Source organism: Lonchura striata, chromosome 14 (genome assembly GCF_046129695.1).
Source record: "Lonchura striata isolate bLonStr1 chromosome 14, bLonStr1.mat, whole genome shotgun sequence".
NCBI classification, from domain to species: Eukaryota; Metazoa; Chordata; class Aves; order Passeriformes; family Estrildidae; genus Lonchura; species Lonchura striata.
The window spans coordinates 17,398,075-17,422,756 of record NC_134616.1 but is presented as its reverse complement, the minus strand read 5'-3'; the positions used below and the strand labels follow the sequence as shown (position 1 = coordinate 17,422,756).

Sequence of the window (24,682 nt, the reverse complement as noted above, 5' to 3'; positions counted from 1 at the left end):
GACACTTCCATATTTATCTACAGCAGGAAGGGTGGCACTTCCTGCACGCCCAGGGATTCGAGCAAAGGTTGGATGCATGTGACCACAAGTCCTCATGCAGATCATTTCACTCTGGATCAGCCTATGTGTGCTTTTTAAACTATCATGCAATTTAGCCCAGAGTGACTTACCTATTTCACTATTCTACCTAGGCAGAAATACTTTGCCACAGCACTGAACCCAATTTTTCTAGTGAAACAAGAGCAGTCTTTTGAAAATAAAACATACAATTATTATTACCTCTCAAGGCTTCAATTTTACTGTGAGGGAGCCAAAATTAGTGCCTGTACAGAGGTTCAACCCAGCCAAGTGCTGTGTGTGCTGGCCCAGCTGATCAGAGCACCCCATCCACACTGACTCCAAGCATTTTCCAAGGAAACCACAAGGATGTCCCATGTACTTGGAGTTACTGACCCATCAGACTTTTAAATAAGGTGCTGAAATTTGAATGAAAGCCAAAGAGCTCCAATACATTGCAGAATCAATGAGAATAGTTTGAGAGCTAAAGAGAGCCATGTCAGATGTAAATTACCATATAACCTAATGCTCCCTCTCCCCTGAGTGAGTGCAAGTCAGCCGTGCCAGGCAAAAGGAGGTTATGGCAGCAGGTAAACCCACAAGAACATCTTGAATGAGCAGAGCAGGTCCAGGGGAGATCCACAGGGACTGAGGGAAGGCTTCCATGAAGAGATAAAAGGAAGGGCAAAAATTAAGGACACCAGGGAGAGACACAGGAAGGTTCAGGGCAGGGCTATTGAGGCAAATCCAGAGCTTAGAGAACAGCAGGTTAAAACTCAGAAATAAGCTACACCTGTACCTGGGAGAGGAGGATATTCACTTAGTATTTGTCATTCCTCCTCTGTTGGCACAATGGGATCCTGAAGGGAGAGAGAACTAAAAGCAGACAAGGGGAGGGTTTGAGAAATGTCTCTGAAAGCAGCAAAATTCAGGTGGACAAATGCACAGTGCCCAGTTGGGCATGATGCTGCATACTGATACCAGGGAGATGGCAGGGTTGGAGAACAAATCTGCAATGAGGAAGTGTGCTTGGTTAGGAGATTTCCTCCTGAGACTCTCCATGGAGGAAGAGTAGGAGTAAAGGAAGCAGAGGCTGGAATGGGAAATGGGGCCTTTGAGAGGAGAGCAGAAAGCGGGGGGAAAGGACGGACACCGTGACGCAGAAGGGCACAAAGGTGAGAGCCATGAGTGGCAGGGACAAGGCTGCAAAAGAAACTGCTGTGAAAGCTGCCCAGCTAAGCAGCTCAAATGCATTATCCTCTCTTGGGAGGAAAGGCAGAGAAAACAACTAAGGTCATGCCCAGCTTATTACAAATGCTGGGCACACACGGTGATCTGCACTGTCCCCACACCTGGCAAAGGGACAAGCCACATTCATCTGATATTACTTGAAAGTCCATCCAGATCTGAATTTCTGCCAAGTTCAGCAGGTTTCCAGGGCTGAGATTCCATTTCCAGCCCACTTTTACAAGTTGAAACAAAATGAAAACAAAATATGGCTACTTAGACAAAAGCATTTCCAAGGAAATAGAGATTTGTGGCTTATGTGTTTAGCTAGTCAACACAAAGCTAAGCCGATAGAAACAGCTTTGAAGAAAGCAGATTTCCTTATAACTTCCACAAGACAAACTCATTCCCACAGCCACTTTTGTTGGAACACAAGCTACCCTGACTCCTCTCCCTCAGCATTCTTACCTCCTCCTCCAGTTTCACCACCTTGGCCTGAGCGTTGTTCAAGGCCTGGTCTCGGATCTCGATGTGTCTCCGCTGGTCCTCGTTGGTGGAACGGGCAGCAGCCAGCTCTATTTCCAGTTTCTCTTTTTCCCGCTGTGTTTCCTTGTCTATGGATAAAGAAGTGATAGTTATCAATGCACAGCACTTGTGTCTGCCCAGTTTTCACTCCAGAGGTGAAGGGAAGATTGCACTGGAACTTCTCACAAGAAAGAGAATGCAAATCTAGTTCTAAGAGGGAAAAGAAAAGGACATGGCTTTCAAGGAAGAGAAGGACCTGTCATCTTGAAAAACAAGTATGGTACCTTCAAGCAACAATGTACCACAAAGATAGTGAGAAGGAATAGAAGGTGCATCACTCAGTACAGTTACTCAGGTAATTTGCTGTGATTATGCAGATGGTTAGTGAAACTTGGCACCTCTTCACTTCTGAGGTTTCAGCAGTGGAAAACAAACTGAATAATTTTAATATCTCAGGCTGGGGAGAGAGATAGCAGACTGGTGTTCCTGAAAAACTTGTGTTCATTTTTCCACCCTGGCCCCCAAACTAGAAGGGGGTTCTGTCCTTTCCTTATTGAGGAACCACCAGCAAGATCTTCAGAGGAGTCAGAAAACTAATCAGCAGTAAGAACTCCTCAGTCTTTCTCTACTGCCTGTAAAAATGACCCCCTGGGCCAGAAGTGAGGCACATACATCTGTTCTGTCCCTTCCCAGAGCAGACCTGCCACCCCAAACACAGCAGCTCATCATTTTCTGCTGCTCTCCAGGAAGACCTGGATGCTGATGGAGCAGCAATGCTGAGTGTTGCAGGAACAGGACACTGCCTTAATAAAAAAATAGATAGGATAAAAATAAATGGAGACAGGAGAAATTATCACAAAGGGTGTAAGGCAAAGCCACAACACAGAGCTGATGTCCTCTGTGTATGTTACCATTCCCAGCTCAAGCCAACCAGCTCCAGAGATAACATTAACCCACTTGCTGCATACACAACCACAGAATACTCCCTGGAGTGATCTACACCCAGCACTGATGACACCAGAGAAACTGCATTCCAGAAACCAATATCCCACGACAAAGGAATGAGGACAAGGAGTGGAAGGCTTGAAAAACAGGAACGAGGTGCTGGGTGTTAGGACAGACTGTATATGGAGTACACAGGCCCATTTGTGCAAGCATGTGCATAACTATATTTACAGGACCACAATTATTCCCTTTCTTCTGCCAGCAAAGAGCCAGGAGCAAAGCTTTAGCAACACAGAGTAGCTGAAGATTCCCTTCTGCCAGGGAATCAACACAGCCCACACACAGGTTGCAAAACAAACCTGTCCACCAACAGCACCCTGCAGAGCAAACCCTGAGTCAGAGCCAGCCCAGGACAGAAGGACAAATGTCATCACACGCTTTTTTTTTTTGCCCATCTTTTCCCAGCATTTCTCCTCCACCCAGGAATGAGCTGCTGCCAGTGTGAGCACATTACTCTGTACTGCAGACACTGAGCTGCATTGAGACAGGGTGGCATTATGCCAGCAGGTATCAGTCAGTGCTACCAGGCTGTTTGTTAACCTGGAAATGTTTGCAGAGACACTTTTGGAGGTTTTGTTGCACACTTCTCTCCAAATGAGAACTGCTTCACTTGACAAGTGCCTGCAGCACCCCTAGAAATGCTGGGAATGGTGAAATGCAGGACTGTGGCTTTCATGTTCACCCAAAAGGAGAGGTCCCACAGCTTTGACCTCCCCACCTTTCTGGGTGCACCTATGAACCTCAGTGTCCACCCAGCAGAAGGAGAGACTAAACTCCCAGATTTCCCAATACCACCCAGAGTTTGGAATTCACTCTCTGACAGCCATTTGCTTGCAAGGCAAACCTCAAGGAATAAGCTAAAGATGATACAAGAGAGGGACACCAGAATCTGTCAGGGTAGCTGCAGTGTTTGTTACACCACAGAATAATCTGTTTTGCAATTTTATTGCACTACCTTTTTATATAACAACTGGAGAAAAGTGAGCATTGTCAGAAGGGTGGAGCACACTGTGGGATGAGAGAAAAGTTGGCCCGACGCCGTCGGCCTCAAGACATTTCAGAACAAAGGAAAAGCAGCATTTCACAGCCATTTTTGTTTGCCTTGTGATAAATCCACTGCTGTGGACAGAATTCCTGACCCTCACCCAGCCCAGCAGACTGCAGGAGTGCTCATCCCCTTTATTTTTGCTGAACAGGATAGGGCAGCAGCAAATTAAAGAGGAAGGAGATAGGAGACCTAGCAGGCTCCTCTCCTACTGGTCTTAACTCATGCTATGACTCCTATGGGCCTGGGGAAGGTTTGATTTCAAAGCTTTCAAGGAATAAGAGATGGATAAAATATCTAAATTATGGGGTAAACACTAATTTTATGGTTTAACTAAAAATTGCTATTAGCTGAAAATAACCTATGCTCCAATACCTCTAATAAATCCCATCAGATGGACTTTACATACTGACAGAAAAGGAATTCTTGAATCTCTCCTCCTTCCTCCACTGCCAGCTTTGGCTGCCACTGCCCTGGTTTCTGTGCTGATCATTAATCTGCTGCTCTGTCCTCCCTCCCAGGTGACTGGGGCTTTCCACTGACCCACGATGGCTGTGTAACTCACTTTGTGCAAAGAGCTGGGAGATGGTTTTCCGATTGTCTTCAGACCCCTCAAACTCCTTCTCTGCCAGCTGCTTGTTGGCTGTCTCCATGCGTTCTGCAAAAAAAAAAAAAAAAAAAATCAATAAAAACAAATGAAATAATTAAAAAATTTCAAGTATTAAGTTACATCTGCTCAAGGCGCTCCTGATGCTGGGAAAATGGATCTGCTAATTCTACAGCCTATCAAAAGCTGGCACTCACTTTTGAAATGTTTTAAATTATGTCCTTAAGGAAATAAATTCAATGAGACAAAACAGGCTAAATTTCCAAAGAAATTATTTTAAACATTTATAACATAGAGGTTTATTTTATTTTTTTCAATTTATACTTTTATTTTTTCCACACAAATAAATCCCACCATGCAATTAAAAGAAGTCCTATAATTCTCCACTAAATCTTAACAGTAGATTAAATCACTGTTGTCCAATTACCTGACTTGAGGGAATAGTGTAAAACCCTAAAAACAGCTTAACAGCTCTGCTGCTCCAAGCTGCTAGAAATTTGTATCAGTCTGTGAAAATTAGAATGAAATGTTTATGCTGTGTTTTATTATGAATAAGATTATTTAATGCAGGCTTTTGTGTAGAGTACAGGGAAATGTATAGCTTTACTCCCTGGATGCAAAACAATTTCTGGGAGACTTAATAGAAGACATGAGGCAGTGACAGCATGCAGGACAATCAGAAGCCTTTCTTAAAAAAATTAAACTTACAGTTTAAACAACTGTTCGTGCACTTTCAAAAATCTCAAATTGCAGATGATTTCCACCTTCCAAACTAATGCTTGAACTTTTACCCCCAGTAAGGTCAAATACCACTCAACACCACTCTGCTGCCAGCCATGGGCCTGCCTCAGCCTCTTAGCAAGAACCAGACACCAATAACGTCTCACTCTGGAAAAGGAAGGGAGATCCAAAAAACCAGATGCCTACACTGATAAGGAATGACAAGACCTTCAGGAAGAACAGACACTCTGCAGTTTGTATGTCAGTGCAGAAAGGGTCACTGGACAGGAAATAAAGTGAACGTGCCTGGTGTGGGATTAGGCAGTCAGCAAAACCTCTTTCCATTTGTATAAACTGAACAAATTGTACAAATTGTCTCGAGGATATAAGACATGAGAGAATTCCAGGCTTGCATCTGGTTTATGGTATTTGGCTTATCACATGTTTCTTGTCAATGAGAAACAGGCTGGAAATGAAAGACTACAGCTCTCTCCTAAACCTGTCTTTTCCATTCCCCCAGCAAGTGCTTAAAATCTCTGACTACTGAATACACCTAAATATCCTGTCATATTCCAGTTGTGTCAGACACTGAATTCTGCAGCAAAACTCTGTCCTGCCAAGTAAACATAACAATAAAAACTCCCAGCATTGAAGAACAGAAATTTTACTTCATTTACCTCTTAGATCCCTGTTGAAATCATGCAGCCTACGAATTTCTCCTTCCAGTTTGTTTCTCATGGCTTTTTCCAGGGCATCCCGCTTAGAGGATGATTTCTCCAGGTTTTTGTATGCTTCTGAAACTTGCTGAATTTCTGTTTCCAGCTGTAGTGGAAGTGAAAACAAGCACTTACTATTTTTCACTAACAAATTTCATTGTCTCAAGTGTTCTTTATTAAGAGAAACCTACACTTACACACTAAGTAAATGAAAGCCTCAGGTCCATGATGAATCCCTCTATAGACTGGTGAATAATTTTGCAATAAAATATGCTTTATCCTTCCTTTCAGGATATGCTTTATCCTTCAGTGTAAAGCTTCTCTGATCATCCAGAGCATCCTCGCTGGGCATGATTTGCTATGGAAGTGTGGATCCACACCATAGCAAATCCCATCAGCACTGTCTACAGCAAGTAATCAACAGGGAGGTGGAGAGTGCATTTGTATCCTTTTGTCATTATCAGGAAGCTGTCAAATAATTCTCTCAAGTATTTTCTGGCAAGAAACCTTCCAAAAAAACACAACCAAATGAACATATGTCCCTGGTAAGAGGTAACATGGGGAATAATGAGTGTGGAAAGCCACACTGATACACTGATCACCTGAACTCAAAGACAAGCAGCCACTCAATTTTCAGGCCCCAAACACTGCTCAGTGCAAAGAGCACAGCAAGGCCCACAAAGTCCTAAATTGCTAAGTAGCATCAAGATTGCCACAGCTGCAAGGCAAAAGCAAAGCTGACCTACTGCCCAGCTTTAAACCACTGGTCATCAATAAGTTATTTCTGTGAGACAGCATGAAAATACCTCCACATATGCATGTTAATGATGGGTCTCACTGGGGTATTTCCTTTTAAATAAATGTCTTAGCATCATTTATTCTGCTTGTTCCATAAAGCCAAAGGTGGCAAACAGCTGGGTCCAAATCAAGACATTAAGTTTTCATGGAAATTGTGTGGTGTTGAGTGAGGGACAAAAGGAGTGTTAGTCCCAGTCCTGCACTCCAAATGTCTTTAGTGTAGCCATAGCAGCACTACTTGCCCTGCACAATGTGGTGCCAACCAGTTTTGTAGCGACGTCCCCTGTGCATCCTTGAGTGGCTGTGGTCTCGTGCCACCCAAAGCAGGCCCTTCCTGCAGCCCCGAAGTCTTTTTGGGAAAATGAAATCTGCTGCTATCCTGGACAAGCCTTAACTTAGCCAAGCAGCCTCTTCAGCAGCTGAGGAGGATGTGCTTTTGAGCCTGGTCAATGAACTGTTAGCAGAAAACTAAAGGCTTTGATTCTATCTTCCACCAAAGTTAAGCTGATGCCCAAAGGCACAAGACACAGACTAATCAATCTGCATACGAAAGACTCTAAAGTACCTAATCAATCCCTTCAGCAAAGGAGTCCAACAGTTGCAGGTTAAATGATTAAATTAGGGACTAGACCAGAGACAGGAGAATGCCTGAACTCCACAACCACCCACCTTCTGCAGCCTGGCCACTTTCTCATAGCACCCATCCAGCTCCTGCCGTAGGGACCGGTTCTCCTCCGACAGGATCTCCACCATTTGCTGGGCCCTGGACACGATGGCAAAAGGATCTACTTGCATCTGCTGGTAGGGGGAAGGGATCTGCTGGGCCCGGGGCATCATGGAGTAGGAGTCGCCTTGCTGCTGCTGCGGGCCCAGGAAGGGCTGGCATAGTCGGTACAGATCTCCCTGATGGACTGGGTTGGACAAGAAAGGCTGCTGGGTCCGTGGCAGAATGCCAGGATCTGCCTGGCTGGGAGTCAGAGGTTGCTGGTGCTGGGAAGGGGACAGCCTGGAGGGCGGCGGAGACTGGAGCAAAGTCAAAGATCCCAGGGATGTCAAGGAAGAAGTTGGGCTGTGGTGGTGAGGTGGTCTCTGTTGTAACTGCAGCTGCACATCTGGGTTCTGCCTGGAAAACAGAGAGCACAGGCTCCATCACAGTCATGCAGAGGAAGGGGCACAAACACAGTGACAAGGTGTGTAGCTCCTGTGCACAGGTCTTCCCATACAAAAGGCTCAAGTGAGGCTTTCTTCCATTTTAGAAGTCTGTTTTTAAAAAGCATTACAAAATCAAATCTTTAGCAGAAAATTTCTTCTAAGGGCACGAGGATGTTTCTTCTGAAGATTATTTTTTACAGAAGTACTAAGAGAAAGTGCATCAACAACTACTGGCCAAAATTATTTTCATAACTTTTCTCCATACTTTGTGGATAAAACTGCTCAACTAAGGACTGCTAGGAACAGGCTCTTTTGTTCTAGCCTTAAATGTGCCATCTGTCATCGAGAAAACAATTAATTTTCTTCTGCAAGCCAGGAGAGAGAGCTGAAAGTATTAACTAAGCTTGATGCTAGTATTCCAGCATCACTGATCTGAGCTTTCTGAAATATCAATCAATAAACTGCAGCCTGGTTAAATGAGACAAATAAAGGATCTGAAAACCAACCTAAGAATCAGAAGCAGCTTTTTCATTCCAATCTGTCCTGTCCTATGTGTGTTACTGCTCCTAACAATAACCTCCGCAGGCTATCAGAGACACATCTAATAATCTATAACATGCCTGAGTCCACCACAGAACTAAATTCAAGCTACACCCTCTCATATTTCCCAGGCTCTGGAGATCCCCAGCTCAACTCCTGCTGCATTAGCCAAGTAAGAAATCTCCCTGAGAAGACTGTGGATTTATCATGCTTGGATGACCTCAGGAGGCAGGATTTGCTTTCTCCTCCAAAAACATCCAACCTTTAACTTCTCTGGATGTTCTTTATTCCAACAGTTGAAGTCCCTCCCTCTCCATGCTGCAGCCAGTCTCTTCTTGAGCATGGAGCTCAGGCCAGAGCAGACCCATCCTGGCAGCTCAGCGTTATCCTGAAACATTCCTGCTGCCCTGACAAAATTTCCCACCCTTTGGGATGCACTTCAGTCCTGCAGTTGGAAAAGCACACACTGTTGTTCCACCTTGAGCTGTTACAGAATACCCCCCCTGGCTGCCTGTGCTCCCAGGAGGGACTCCTGCCCTGCAGAGGACGGACAAGGCAGCTCACAGCATTCCCACAGCACCAGGAGCCTTGGAGGACGAGGAGCCTGACAAGAGTGAGCACAAAACTGAGCTGGGAGCTCAAGGGTTACACAAAACACTTCTGAGCCCAAGTACAAACACTCAGCACCATCCTTCCTGCTCTCCCAGAAAAAGAGAATCACTCCTCACTCCTCGTACCCACCACTCACATCTGGGCGTTACTCACATCTGGCAGCAGCGCAGGGGAGTTCAGCAGCTCTCAGCCCAGCACAGGGTTCACTATTTCAGCATCATGCCCTTCATGTCTCATTGCCCTGCTTCCCAGCAGAGAAACCTCCAAGCTCCCGCTCAAATTCCTCATTGGGGAAACAAATCTAGCCTTTGTTAACTAAGAAAAAACAAAGAATCACTGCTCGAGCTACTGTTTCTTTCCTCACATTCGGGTGACTGTGGTCCCTGACAGCAGCATCATTTCAGGAGCTGGATTTCTCCAGAAATGATCACTTGCAGAATGAAGATTTCAGGGGTCATGCAGAAGAGTGATGTGCAATTAATTTCCTAAGGAATGTTCAGTTTAGTAGCAGCAATTTGGTTCTTCTCCTCCCAGGGGAGCAGCTCTACTTATTGTTGCACTGATTTCATTAACTGCATTTGCCAGTTCTCATAAGGAAGAATGAGGCAAAACCATCACAGGCCATGCTCAGTCACCTGGTTTGTCTGAGGTTGTTTCCAGCTGCTTTCTTAGCTCACCCAGTTGTGTGCAGAGTTAAAACTCTGCATCCTCACAAACCACTAATCTCCTTGAGTTTATTCTTTACCTATCACCAGAGCTCTGATTTAATGTTGTAATCAATTAGGGAATAACCTTGCTGTGACATTTCATCTGTGATGACCTACAGTTAGATCAAAAAGAAATGCATTGCCAGTCTGCCTCATGGGTGCAAAAAACCAGTTGTCAACCTACAAAACACTCTTTTCCAATGTGAAAACAACCTGGAGTAGTTACTCAGGTAGACTGGTGTCAGTGAGTTAATCTTATAACCCTCATGAGGATGATTTAGATGTCAATGTTAACAATTTGAGCTATTTGACTAAAAACATTTTGTTATTCTGTCAACAGAGACCCAGTGGCAGAACCTTGCCATCCTAAGCACCAATGAAATGAACAAAATAATGGTCAAACGAACACAACAGCAGCACTTTAATTCTGAAGGGCCAGTGGAACTGACATGCCTTGCAATGATCCTTTCTTTTTTTAAACCTATTGTAAAGAACAACTCTAGGAAATCATGGCTGAGTATTTCTAAACAGGATACATTTCCAAGAATTCCAACATCTTGGCACTCACATCCAAAGCCTCTCATAATCTGACATTATACCAATCTTGTCGGCTCAAACTATAATGTGAGAGCTTGGAGCCTCTAGCTCTGTGGCATTATCAAAAGCATTAGGGCTTCCAAAATGTCAGAAATGCATTTATATTCCCAGCAGAATGAGACACCACAGCTGGGTTAATATATCCTACCTTTCAAAGAACAATATTTAAAAATCCTAGTAACCTCACAGTGACACCAGCCTTTTTAACATCTTGCATGCAAAATTTTACATACACATTCAAATAACTTTTCGGCATTCCCACTATTTACAATTTTGTCTTATAAAATACTTACATACATTTTGTGGGTAAAAAATACCTGGCTCTGTGATTTCTTTGTATTAACAAGAGAAATGAAGAATTTATTTCTCTGGTAAAGTAATTTTGGGCTGAGAGAGTCAGAAAGGTAAACAAACACAATTTGGATTTTTCAAGATTTTTATGCTACACTGCAAAATGTAAAGGTAAAAATGACTATTGGTGTCACTTAACAGTATTGCTGATAAAATGGTAGCAGCAAATTCCCTCCATGAGAGAATGAGTCCTCAGGTAACCCCGCAATAGCAATCACAATTTTATCTGAACCATCACTTCAGAAAAAATGTAGACTCTCAAAACACATATACAACAAAATTACACAATCTCCTTCCATTTGCCTCAGTGTCACAGAGACCTGAATAATCCAAATGCAAGGGGAAAACAAAACTCAGAGCAATTATCTCCACAAGTGTTTGGGTTTGAAAGCATAACTTTAAGGGCCACTTCTCTGTGCACCACGCAGGAATTTCTGCTCTCTGGCATGGACCAGAGGAACTGCACACAGGCCAAGTCCAAACCTGGATTTATGGCTCTGCAGCCACAAGGGTCACCTCAGCTGCTCGGGCAGGAAGGCAGAGACAGGGAGTGAGGGCAGCTCTGCAGCCATGGGGTGCTCAGGCTGCCAGGACAGAGGGTCACATACACGGTCCGTGGGCAGAACAGCACAGTGGGGAAGGCAGAAGAATGAAGGGACCAGGAAAGGTCCCTGGCTCGTTAAGGTTTTTTTCTAATGCCTTCCCAGCTTCTCCTGCCTGTTTCGTGTTCAAGAAGCTCCAGTTCCCCTCCTGCACAAATGAGGAAATGCTGACTGCGGGAGGGAGCAGGCTCCACTCCATTACACAGCCGAAATCAAACCCAGGAATTTTTGTTCTGCTGCCCAGTCACACCTGATTAGCCCCCACTTTGATGCTGCTCAGGGGAATGCAGTGATTTACTAATTATGGGACAAATTCTGCAGACCTTGCTCTCAAAAACTTTCTGTGAAGTCAATGGGACTAATCACCACAGCAGGAGCTCAGTCACTTGGGCTCCAGACAGAGGATGGCGCTTGAATCAGAGACAAGGAGCTTCCTCTGCCCCAAACCTGCATCAGACAGGAGCTTCCTCTGTACCCAAAAATCCATCAGACAGGAGCTTCCTCTGCTCCCAAACCTGCATCAGACAGGGCTTCCTCTGCCCCAAACCTGCATCAGACAGGAGCTTCCTCTGTACCCAAAAATCCATCACACAGGGCTTCCTCTGCTCCCAAACCTGCATCAGACAGGAGCTTCCTCTGCTCCCAAACCTGCATCAGACAGGGCTTCCTCTGCCCCAAACCTGCTCCAGCCCTCGCTGTGCTGCCACAGGAGCCCTTGCAGCCCCCAGGACACGGAGCCCAAGGCACTTGTGCTCTGCTCTTAGACTGGAGAGTTGTTTTCATGACTAATGCTGAAGTGCAGTTGAAGTATTAGGGAGAGAACTCGATTCTGGAGCTTCACACGCGGCCAGCCCTCTTCTAAACTTTCTTTAAAATTTCCAAATAACAGCAGAGATGCCTCCGGCATGCCCGGTATTTACATTAAACCAGCACCATTACCAACATACACTGTTCCCAAACTTACACCGCCCAGGAGCAGGTGAGGCAAAATGTTTGCAGACTGGTTTAAACTTACCACACAGCCCATTCCTTTCCCAGACTGGGGAGGGTGAAGCATGAGAATGCTGTGAATTCCCCAATGTTTATCTTGCTCAACGAGTTTTATTTAACCGCATCATTAGGTCACCCTCAAATTCCCCCGAACAATGAGGGGAAAAACCCGCAGAAAAGGGTGTGGCTTCGGGAGCAGAGAGAAGGGGCTTTGTTTCCTTGACGCACAATTCAAAAAATGCACACATTTACCAATCCAAATGAATCCCGATTAAATGCCGAGCCACGGTGCAGGAACACTGGAGACTGCAAGGACGCTCCTGGTGCGAGGCAAAAGCTCTCCCCGGAGCTGTTTGCCTTTAAAATCCCCACACCATCACCCAGCTGCACCTTTAGCAACACAGAAGGTTTCTTGTCTAAATGACAGTTTCTCTTACAGCATGTGGGAGAGGGAGGGGAATAGAAGACTCGTTCCCTTCCTTTGCTACACTGCTCTGTAATTTATGGATTAGTCTTGCAATTGTTCTACTGCTCCAGCATTTGCCTGCAAAGGAAACTTCTCCTCTGTGCAGCTATTTAGGTTAAAAAGTAACCTCATTAGATTCCTAGTGCTTTGAAGACAAATTTCAGTTGCTTCCCCTACTGGAAACCTTGCCAGCTGAACCTTTCTCCTCCCCCTCCTTCCCCCCACCATGTTCTTTCAAAGCAGCCAGGATCCATCCAATACAGACAAAAATCACCCTGTCTAGAGGAGCTGACTGTTGGCGTGTTTTCAAATACCTCTCCCTTGAACAGCAAGCAGGCTACATCTCACTGCATATAATATAAGGAGTATTTCTGATGCAGCAGAACCACCAAGGAGCTGTTTGCCTGTCCCGTGTGCACAGAGGTTTGAGGCCTTTGAATCTGCAAAAACATTTGCAACGAGATTCTACAATCATTACCCCCGCCCCAAACCCTTTACTTCCCCTTTTCCTGGCCTCTTTATTATTTATTTAGTCAGATCAAAGGGCCTTTTCATCAGGCTTGTATGCTGCTGAAGTCATTTCAGATCACAAACAATGGTGGACAAACTCTGAAAATAGCTCCTCATAAGGCTCAGAAGGTTCTGAGTGGATTCAAACTCCCTAAAGCTCAGATTCTGCTCCCAAAGAGTGACTGGTTTCTTCATGCTCCCTCCACAAATTCACAGAGACCTCTCAATTTACATCCTCCCATTGCTCCTCTGAACTACCCTTTTAGCTTCAAAATGAGGCCAAAATCATTACACCAGATACCACCTGGTATCAAGCAGAGATGAGATGGTATGGGAACAGGTAAAGTAAAGCCGGGGTTTAGCCCATCTTAATAAAATTTTATCTTCCCACATGGACATCAGTGTTTGGCTCAAGCCAAATCCAGCTCCTTATTTAGAGGGAACCAGACCAGGGTGAGATTTGAAATGATGCAAGAAAAATGAGCAAAAGCTGAACAAGTAAGCCTGGGATGAGGCACAAAGCATATTCCATTTTCCTCTCCTACACTTCAGTCCACTGAAAATAAAATTTTAAAAGCTCTACAGGAAGCTCAGAGGTGATTTTTGCTACCTGCACCATTATTGCTTTCACTCACTTTCTCCCTTCCTATGTGATGCAGTTTTAAGAAAAATATTTTGTCTGGCGGATGTAATTAAAGAACAACTTAAGTCTTGCAATAAGTAACTGCAAGTTACTACAATGAATCACACCATAACTTTGGCTTTTGTAGCAAAGCTTTTGTGAGGCTCTGGAGCCTCAGCATTGAACTTCCCCATACCATAAATTCAAGTTGTCTTGTTTTGGATTTTTTTTTTTTTCTTTTGGTAAAAAAGCAACAGGCCTCTCTAGTCAACTACTGAAGCAGGTAACAGTGCTTCCAGACAGTCTGCAGCTGAACACAACACGTCACCTCGCATAATGAAGATGGGGTCTTTGCTGAAGGAAAACCTGCCTCAGGAGCGAAGGAGATGGACTGAGTTCTATATTGTCATTCCCTACGTGGCTGTCACGGGGCTTGTTTTAAGGTCTCGCTTACCTGACAGAGCCATACTCAGGGGGATGCTGATACCTCATCATAGGCCCGTCAGACCTTCCCTGCTGGCTCATGCGATGGTCACTATAGAAATGCCCCGAGTCCTGAGGTTTGCAGTTCATAGACGGGGTGGACACGTTTTTGTAAGGGTACTCTGGGGGAGGCCCCCGCTGCTCCATTCCTTTCATACTGGGCTGGGAAGGGGGCTGCACCGAGTTCTTGTAGAACTCATTGGAGCTGGAATTTTTGTAAGGGTCGCTGGACTGCTGGGGAGAGAGCGGGGACAGCGGGGAGAGCGGCGCGCTCGTGACGGGCGCGTGGGCCTTGACGCCGCTGGTGGCCAGGGACAGCTGCATCAGCCTCTCGCTCAGGGAGCGCACGTGGCCTTGCTTGAGGTCCTTCAGTCCTTCGTCCTGGTGCACCTTCCCCGGGCTCACCCGCTGCACCGTGGGCCGCCCTTCAGTCCTCATCTTCTGGTTGGTGACGCCCGTGACGTAGAAGGCGGCCCCGACGCTGGCGTGCGGCTGGCCCCGGAAATACTGCGACTGCACCTTGGCCTCCTCGTAGGTCGGGAGGTCCTCGCTGTTCTGCAGCCGCGGCGAGAGCTGCTTCTCCATGATGCTGTTGTCCACCTGTATCTCCTGGCCCTGGGGCTCCTGGCGGGCAGCATGAGTCACGAGCTGGTGGTCCTGGGAGCTCAGCCCTTCGTTCTGAGAGGCCGGGCTGCCGGTGCTGCTGAAAGGGGGGGCATTCCCTGTGGCTTGCTGGTGTAAGGCGAGAAGGTTGCGGTTGTCATTTGGGTTCCCGTATCGGAGCTGCTCCTGCAGCAGGCGCTGTAAAACTGTCGTAGCTGCTTGCTCTTCTGAATTCCTCATCTCAAACTGTGGTGCCTTTTGGGTGGAATGTAAAAGCTGCCCTTGACCTAAGGAAAGGAGACACGGTTATTAGCGCCTGAGTGGATTGCGGGAGAGATATTCAGGAGCGAGGGCTTGAAATACAGAAAAAAAAGCAGGTTAGATTACCAAAGGTTCCCATAACAATGAGGGTCATCAAGGCCCATGGAGACCTAAGAAGGACGTGCATGCCCGGGGGGCACAGCCTCGGAAAGGTGATGAAAGGTGACTTGAAAGTTTATAGGCAAATCAATCCACTGCAAGCTGTAGGGATGCGTGCCAAATACCTCAGACAGCATCTCGGGCAAAAAGGAGATGTGGAATTCACAGGATGATGGTAAAAATGCCTGAAAACTGTTTGCTTTATACTTGGAGTTACCAACAGTGAAATACACTTCCCATATTTGTAGGCAGACAAGGATTGAAGTGTGAAATCAGCAATTTGTCAGTTTAAGGGAAAGAAAAAAAAAAAGGCCCATTGAAATAGCATATGGTTCAAAAGAAGTAAAGAAATCTCTCAGCTTGGATAAAGCAATTCATGAATACCTAGTTAGCCAGCAGGTTTTCAGAGTTATGAAATGCCCACAGTGAGATCAGCACCCCTTCTCCCTGCTGCAGAAAACCCCAGGCACGGTGCAAGTGAGGACTCAGGAACTTCCTGCTGTACAAAGGCAACCAAATCCTCACACATCTAAATACCCTCAGCGGAATGCATGCAAATGCAAGGGCAGGAAAAAGAGTTGTCTGATCTAAGGAACAGAAAAAGACCTCTGAGTGGCAGGAAAAAACACTGCCTCCCAATGAGAGAAACACAAAGAGCTAATGTCAGGCACATCCTAAGTACAGATTAAGCCAGTGACCAACAGCAATTACATTTTGCTCAGTCTCCCAGTGGAGTCAGGAGTGTGTCATGGAAACTAAGGCCCATTGGCCTTGCCTGAGTTGAAATATCAAAAATTAATGACACCTTTGAGACATGTAACTGAAAGCAGAGCTGCTTTTGAGCTAGAACAGAATAGAGAGTAAGCCTCATTGGCTGGCCAAACTGTGGCTCTGCCCTGACAGCAGAACACATGTTGGTGGTGTTCTAGCATTTTCTTTTGTCACTTTTTTTTCTGTATTACATTATCCCTTAGCAGAAGGTAACTTGTTCCCAACAGCTTGTTTTGTGGCAGAACCAGGGAGCCTGAAGGGTCTGCTTGGTGCTGCATCTCCACAATCTCCCCGTTTGCTCCCTCGGATCAGCCAACCCCTGCAACAAAAGGACTCCCACTGGGCACACAAAAGCCTTCTGCAAATCTTAATGAAGAGAAAGTTAAAATCTACCTCATTCCAGGCTGCCCACCACAGCAGGAATTCAGGCCCTGTTAGCTGACCTGGAATGTGACTCCTTTGAAATCCTGTTTGAAGTGGCACATACCTTTGTCCTTCACTTGGAGTTCCCTGGTAAGGAGGAGCAGTTCTGCCACATGGGGGGACAAACTCAGCCTTCCTCCTGCAAACCCAAGATCTCCACTCAGAGATGGCTTCAGGCTCCTCTTCAGCAGGCCAGATCACTTGATACTCTCCTCGCTCCCAAAATAATTCTGAGGAAATAATTGAAAACAAAATTTTAATCAGTAGATGAGACCCTAGAAATAATAAACCTTGGCCCATATTTTAGATTTTCCTTTTGTAGCTTCTTGTTTTCTCCCAGAGCCCAACAATTTTGATCCCTTTAGGATGAATGAACCCCCATGTCCCCAGCAATCTACTCCAGCTGGTGCTTTAATCATGACCATTTCTGCTCCAAGATTAAATGTTGCTAAGTAATGCTTTGTCCCATCTGTGTTTCCAAGTGAAACAGTGATTAAACCCTGCTAATTCTTTAACTCCATTGTTTTATTTTTTGCTCAGAATGAAAGCTGCAGCACAGATGAGGATGCCCTGTGCTTATGGCTCCTTTGCCAGTGGTGCTGAGTATTTCAAACTGTGTCAGCAGAAATCCTCTCCTGGATGGTGACACTGTGAAATGCCTGATAAACTTCAACACACTGTGCCTCAGAAATGACTGTGAGAATGATCAATCTGTGAATATGAGCTTTATTTTACAGACTGGGAAAGTCAGGGGAAGAAAAGGACACTGGCAAGAGTTTATGCCAGAAATACATTGCAGAGCACAGCTCTAATTCCCAAAACACTCTTTAATTATGTTACTTTCCTCCTTCAAAATATAAAGCAGTAAAGAAACTTTAACTATTGAGAGGAGAAGCAGGAGAATACAGAACAAAGTGTATTTAGGCATGTTACAAGAAGCAGTTACTGAAGGTGTCCTAAAGAAAAAAGGAAGCAATGCAAAAGATGTGGAACATATTTGTGCACTCAGTGTGTTCATACTTTAAGGAAAGGCAATGAAAACAGAACTAGCAAAACTAAAAATATTCATTGATACTTATAATTTAACTTAATTTCCTGGAATGTTGCAAGAAATAAAGTGAACAGATGTAGTGAAAGAATGCAGACATGGATACTTCTGTCTCTGACTTATTACGGCACAAATCCACACCCAACAAAAACTATCTCAGATCTGCAAGTTAAATACTTGAGGTGTCAACAGCAATTTCAAGGCACATGAACAATATCTAAGGAGAGAACAAGGCAGTGTTGTGTGGTGTGGTACTTCAAGATGGTGGTTGAAAAAAGCAGCTAATGTCAAATTCTTAACTGGTGACTTAGCTCAAGAGGCATATATTGAAAACAGCTGCCAGCAAATATGCAGTAAAGAACCTTTAAACCAGGCATTAAAGATAGCAGATAACTAGAGCAATTTCTAGCCTCGTTTCCCAGTGTTGCACAACAGAAGTTAAGGATTCCTCATCCCCCTCACACCAGAATCATCACTGAGTCTTCTTTTTATAATTTTTTTTTAAACCAAGCTGCCCTGAGCAACCCTTTTTATTAGAGCATAAAAAGGCTTTTATTATGCAATATGATGCTGCCTTTCCACCCAAAGATTTCTTTTGTCTCAACTGGAAAAATCTAAGGAGGTGGGGGGGATTGTTTATTTTTTTAATACAAAGATACAATCCAGCTTGAGATTCTGCCTCTGCCTTAAAGATTTTTTTCAACAGACAAATCCAATCTGTGCATGTTTAACTCCTTCAAATGCTCCAGGAACCATTTCACACAAAGAGCTTCACTCCTCAGCACTACCAGCTCATTCTGCTGAGCTGATGGAGGGAAGGTACAGTTCACTCTGAAAACATTTGTTGGAACTGAATATTACTAATTTTATTGTGGGTGTAAACTAGAAATCAAACTGGAAATCCAAAGCAAAAGGTGGGCTGAGATACAATATGAAGCTATTCTGGACAACAAATCCGCTTTCTTTAAATACCTACTGGTAGCTTATTTTTTCCAGTTTTATCCCATTATTTTTAATTAACAAAGAAAATCTTGTGCAACTAACTTGGGTGGCAGCATTCCTGGAATCTGCTTTCTGAGCAGGCTGGAAAGTCCTGGCAGAACCAGCGAGTTAACTTTTCTATTAACGAAACACAAAAATGAACAGTACAATCGGTGCTGAAAGCCATGTGTTATTTATTTGGACACCAAACTCTATTTTTTGTCAGGCTCTTCCAGCAATTTCGGTTTTCACTGTGCCAAAGATGGAAATTAGTGAGATGCATTGGAAAAGTTGTTATGATAGAGCTGGAAGGAAACTGGGAAGGTTCTGTAGATACTTTGAACACAAATATTTGAGGATTTAGCCTACATATGATTGATAGGGCTGAAATCAGACTGCCAACAACTCTGCCAAACTATGGATTGGAGGGCGAACTCTCCATAGCCACAAAGCCTAGAAACACCTTTTACAGTGGTAAATTCATGTTTAGAACAAATCTCATCCAAGCAACCACGGTGAGATTTCCCAGGCTGAATCAATTTTGCAATTTGCTCCCAAGCATTGCAGCTCTATCATCTCACACCTCATTCTAAACTCTAGTCCTGGTAATTTGAGGGAAAAGCTCTTGAGGAGACATCAGAACCTAGAACTGGTAAAACAAACACAAGAATTGCAAATAATGCTTCACCATGCTGAAATCAAGCATGGGCACAAAATAGGGGTAGTGTAGGTACTATTTAAGGAAGAAAAGCCTCGTGTTTGCAGGGCATTGTGTAAAAACCTGGTAGCTGAGGCTTCTGACTTAAACATCATGTAATTATGCACAGGAACCTTGCCAGTCCCTCGTGAGGAAGGAAGATTAATGAAGAATTTAAAATGATAATACCACCAGGCTGTAGGGAACCAAAGCAGCGCATTTCTGTACAGCATGCAAATATTTTCCAGCATTATAAAAATAAACAAGCTTAGACAAGTGAGTGACTCACAACTGTTTGATGAGTGGCTCTAATGCTATAGCTCAATTAACCTGCATGGAGCAATAATAACCTTACAAGCAAGGAGAAGCATCTTTCTTTAGCTTGTGAAACCAAGAGGAATGCAAGAGTCCCTGTGAGGACAGCCTGTGCATACTTGCCCAGAATTACTGCTTAGCCAAGGAGCTAATTAGCTTACACATCAGGTGGGATGGGAACAGGTTCACCACCTCGTCAGGTCTGCAGTACAGTTAAGCACTTTCAGTTTTACTCCTAAGTTTTGTGTCACTCACACCTGAAACAATCCAGTGACACACTTCAAACTCCAGCAGCAAATTCTGTAAAGCAATTCTGTGGTTTCTTAAAGGATGTGCTCGTGATACTGCCCATCCTGGCTGGCAGCAGGGGATGGAATGCTACCAGGTAGACAAAGTTTTTAGCTGGTTTTTAGGTGCAGGGTTTTCTTCAGATAGACCTGCACTCTAAAATAGAGGAGGGGACAGGAAACACTGTGGAAAGGACCAGCTGTGAGGTCCCTGGGCAATACTCCCATGCTGAGTCACCCCTGGGTAATGGAAACACCGCTGCTCCATGGCCCACGCAAACCCCAGCAGGCTGATCCCTGATCCTGCAGAATTGACCCAGCCTGTGTTGTTGGAACCGTGGCTGTTCTGCACAAGGGCTCACTTTGGAGTGGCTGGAAGCATCAGGGACTCAGAGGCAAGGAGGTCCCAGATTACTTAATGAATAGTGGAGGTTATCACTGAATGCTCTTTGCATCCTTTCAGTCCTACCCAAGGAGGAGGAGAGGAGGAAAGGAGAGAATTCACACCAGGCTAGTCCTGAAGAATAAAGGTTCCCAACCTCTGGCACCAACACCCAGCTCTGCAAGGCAGCACTCAACAAGTCCCAGCGTTGTGAGAGCGCTTCAGCACCTGCTCCTAAGCAGGAGGAGGTTCCAGACTCCAACCATAAACACCTCCCCAGCTCCCATTCAACCCTCCCGGCCCTGCCTGCCTCCATCTGCTGCCCGGGGCTCAGGTGATCCCGAGGGTGGCACCCAGCAGGTGCATGGAGTGCTGCCAGCATTACTCATCTTCATTCCAGAAGGGCAGAGTCACCGGGCAAACAAGAAAAACTTCCTTCTTTTAACGAAAAACAAGAACAATGTCACCCGGAGGGGGGCAAATAAGATGCATACCCATTGTATTAGATCATCGTGCTACAGCAAGGAAAGGCCAGGAGAACAACCAAAGACTGGTCCTGGTTTTAACAACTCTCCCAGCCAAACTGAGTCCACCTGAGCAGGGATTAGACTCTCCCTAATCCTGCCCCTCACACACTTGTGCCACTGGGACCAGGCACAGGGAAGCCTGGCAGGCTGAAGAAAAAGCAGCAAGTTGCTTGGCCTGGCTGGAGATAAATAAAGTCAAGACACCAACATGGGAAGATCCCCTCTAAATTACATCTCAAAGGAAAAAACTGACAAGACCTTACTTGACCTTTGAATTACTGCTGCCCTCACTAAAACGTATCAATTTCTTCACAGAGAAGTTCCTATAATCTTCACTAACATAATTTAGGCTTTATATTACAAAGGAAAAAAAAAAAAAAAAGAATAAACACTTACAAAGCCCAGTATAAATAGGAATGTGTAGCAGCTTTTAAGCATTTTGAAAAGAATGCTTTGGGATTTCAAGTTCCTCCCTAAAATTTTAAAAGTGACAGGAGCAGGACAATTTATTCTGAACATACCAGTCTAATAGAAAAACCATCTGGTTTTATTGAGAATACTTCTACATGAAGACATCACACCACTCAATTACTTAAACTGTTATGCAGCACTACCTAACACTGCTCACACATCTGCAGAGTCACAACCCTTTAGGGGCAGGTACTGCCATTTCTGCGTAATTAATGAAAAACAAATTCCAGCACAGGCAATGGAAGCTCTGCTACCAATCCCAGAAAGGCCAAGATCTCACCTTTTAGACGTTTTCTTGCTAAAACCAGCTCAAGCTCATGCAGCTTTAGCCACACCAGGTCTCATTTCAGAGGGCTGCCTCCCAGCACGGAGCGAGCAAGATTCATCTGCCTCAATCTTCAGCGATTCCCAGTCATTACCCTTGCAGAACTGGGAAATTGCTGCAAGGCCAAGCTGCAGTTTTAATTCAACATCAAGCTTTGTTTTGTGTTTTGAGAATGCTCCACTTCTCGCTGCTGCTGGCACTCAGGCAGCGCCCTGCTTCTGTCGTCAGCAGCCCCTGTCCCACAACTATCCCAGCTATGCCTCAGCACCAGTTTCATTGCATTGTGTGGTTTCTCCATTCCTTCCCTGATTTAGTCCAGGCCTCTCCTCAGGGCTCTCAGATAATGAAAACCATGTGAGAGTAAAATGTAATCTTCAAACACGCAAACCAGTTTCATGTGCATTATCAGAAGGGAGCAAAATGTTGACAGTGCATCATTTGTCCCTACAGATAGGATCAGACTCTTTTAATTGCTGCTGAGATTAAAAAAAAAAAAAAAAGACTGGAATTACCATCTACATTAAAAATAAAGTCAAAATTCAAAGTTAAAAGCTTAAGCAGTCCTGAAAACAATGGAAATATGATCCTCAAAGAGATGTATCCATTTTGTGCCAGCTTAAGGTAGTTTTTTCCTCATATGTCAGTTGTGACATCCTGAAAATTTATATCATAAGTTGACACAAATAAAAAAACGTAGGTGGAGCAGGATGCAGAGAAGAAAACCACTATGGTCTAACTTTAGCATGGAATTTTCTGGCTTTTTCTAGCAATACCACAATTTAAACTATTTTAAGCCCCCATATGGAGGAGCTCTTCTTATTTCAGAATGCTGTTTCACAGAATTTAAAGGGACTAACCACAGAATCCAGAAAACAGGCAGGAATAGCCCCTCCTTTGGTCTCAGGTCTGCTTTTTGTTTCCTTTAGAAAAAGAAACAGCTAAAATACAGATAAATTGCCAGTTATCAGCCAGAAATGCTGTGGCCCAAGGGAGGGCACAAACCCAGTGCAGTCCTGAGATAGCCCAACATCACCAAGAGATCTCAGTGGGTACTATGGGTTAAAAACATGAATTTAAACTAAAACCCTACAGAAGATCCAGCCCACTGCATTTTTAGACACCGAGGATGTTATAAAAGTGGTTTTGGTGTTGTTCTTTTATCATAACCACCTGGGCTTTCCATGTGCACCTTGTAAAAAACCTTTAATTATACCTATAAGATGATTAATTGAGCCTCACCACCACACTGGGAGGAAGATATTACTCCATTCATTTTAGCACAGTGGTGACTGGCTAAGTCCTGGCCCACACTGATGTTTTTTGTTGCCACAACTATGTCACTCAGGGAATTGATTTCTTTCAATGTGAATAGTCCAGCAACCACTCTAAAACAGATGCAGTTACAGTGGGAAATAATTTGTTTTAGGTGTATTGCTTAGGAAACCTTGTGTAAGCCACACCAGCACAACGACTTCTGCCTTGCTAATAGAAACTTCATCACTGCTACGAAGATTTTCTGTAGTAACAGGAGCAGCAAGCACAGATCCAGCCTAAATGGATCAGGGATGTTGGCACCCTAGGACTTGTGCAAGCAGAGGGCAGAAGAACCCTCTGAGTGTTTTCTACAGCTGGAGAAGATACTCCTGCAAAGGATCCTCAGCAGCTGCAGAAAAATAGTTAAAGATTCAGAGGTCTAATGAACAAAATTAATTTCACTGAGTGCACAGAAACCAGAGTAACATACAGCTCCTTGAGCACAATTCCAAGGTGATTAACGTTCCCTGCTCCCCCTCGGAGCTCAGTCAATGCCAGCAGGGCTTGTGCAGGAAATGCACTCAGCTGTCCCCTGCCTGAGGAATGCAGTGCCTCTCCAGGCAGGAAAAGCTGCTGTCCTGGGTCTCCCAAGGGAGCACATCCTGCAGTTTGCCTGCCCCAGCACCTCCTGGGTCCTGACCTCCATCCCAGCCTTTTGAGACTGCTCCATGGAAGCTTCCTTCAAACCCCCTGAGCAGCAGGGGATGGGCAGCAGTGTCCCACGCACAGTTTCTGTTGCCATCCCTGCTCCCCCAAATCAGAAATCCACTGGGCTTTCAACACATGCTAAATCCACTCTTCTCCCCAGCGGTGCTAAGCTTTTTTCATAAGTTCTTCTTTTCTAAAGAAGATCTAAGTGCTCCACACCCAATCCCAACTGGACAAGAGCAAAAGCTGCTCTTTCTCATGTAACTTTGGAGTGCTCTTTTCTGCCTGCTCTCCACAGATCCCCGATCTTACCCAAAGGAAGGGTGGAACAGGCTACGTAATGGCTCTTGGTCTCTTCAACCTTCATAATTTACAGTAAAAAGTGTTCCAATTTTCTTTTTACCCAACACAAATATCAGCACTCAGCTGTGATGACTCCAGAAAAATCCAGATTACCACCTCCTTGTGCACCTCCACAGGTTATCCCAGGATCCCAGACTGATTTGGCTTGGAAGGAACATTAAAACCCATCTCGTTCCAACCCCCCAGCACAGGCAGGGATGCCATCTCACACTGGTTTTAAGTTCTGGGTCTCCAAAAATACAAAGGAGGTTTCAGCTTTGTTTCTTTTCAGAAAGACAATGGGAAAACAAGGAAGATATATTTTCCCAAGCCCCAGAACAAGACAGGCTAGCCCCAGTATGAAGCAATCAAATTTGTTTCAGCTGAACACAGAACCACCCAAATTAGAACAGCAGGAAAAGTCCACCAAACCCTGATGGGAACAAAGTCACTGAAATATGGAATTACTTTCCTTGAGGGTTACAGTAAATAATCCTAATATATTAAGTAATTCTTTCAAAACACAAGTTGTGTAGAGACACAAAACATTTTAAAGAAAATACTACCGTGACACAACTCTCAGACAAGGTCTTAAAAATGCTAATTAATTCATTAAACAAAATCCTAAACTGGCTTAATTCATAAACATTCATATGAGAAGTGTTCAACAACATCTTGGTCTATAATTGGACATTGTAAGTGCTTTGCTAATACAAATAAGCCTTTAAAAACCAATTTTATTGGATCAGCAAACTTTTTTGTCATTTACACAAAGTCTGGTTTTATACTGTGACCA

The 24,682-nt window shown here is 44.6% G+C and overlaps 1 protein-coding gene across 3 annotated transcripts in view; it reads right to left on the bottom strand.

Moving 5' to 3' along the window:
• The window catches only part of AMOT (angiomotin), a 60,204-nt gene that overhangs the window by 18,274 nt on the left and 17,248 nt on the right, over positions 1–24,682 (bottom strand). For all 3 annotated transcript variants that reach the window (XM_021525258.3, XM_021525257.3, XM_021525261.3), the window contains exons 2-7: positions 16,614–16,779; positions 14,304–15,222; positions 7,370–7,823; positions 5,864–6,008; positions 4,425–4,517; positions 1,753–1,898 (exon numbers count right to left, since the gene is read on the bottom strand). In XM_021525258.3, the coding sequence (XP_021380933.3) occupies positions 1,753–1,898; positions 4,425–4,517; positions 5,864–6,008; positions 7,370–7,823; positions 14,304–15,175 (1,710 nt within the window). In that variant the 5' untranslated portion in view covers positions 15,176–15,222; positions 16,614–16,779. The remainder of the gene's footprint in view (positions 1–1,752; positions 1,899–4,424; positions 4,518–5,863; positions 6,009–7,369; positions 7,824–14,303; positions 15,223–16,613; positions 16,780–24,682) is intronic.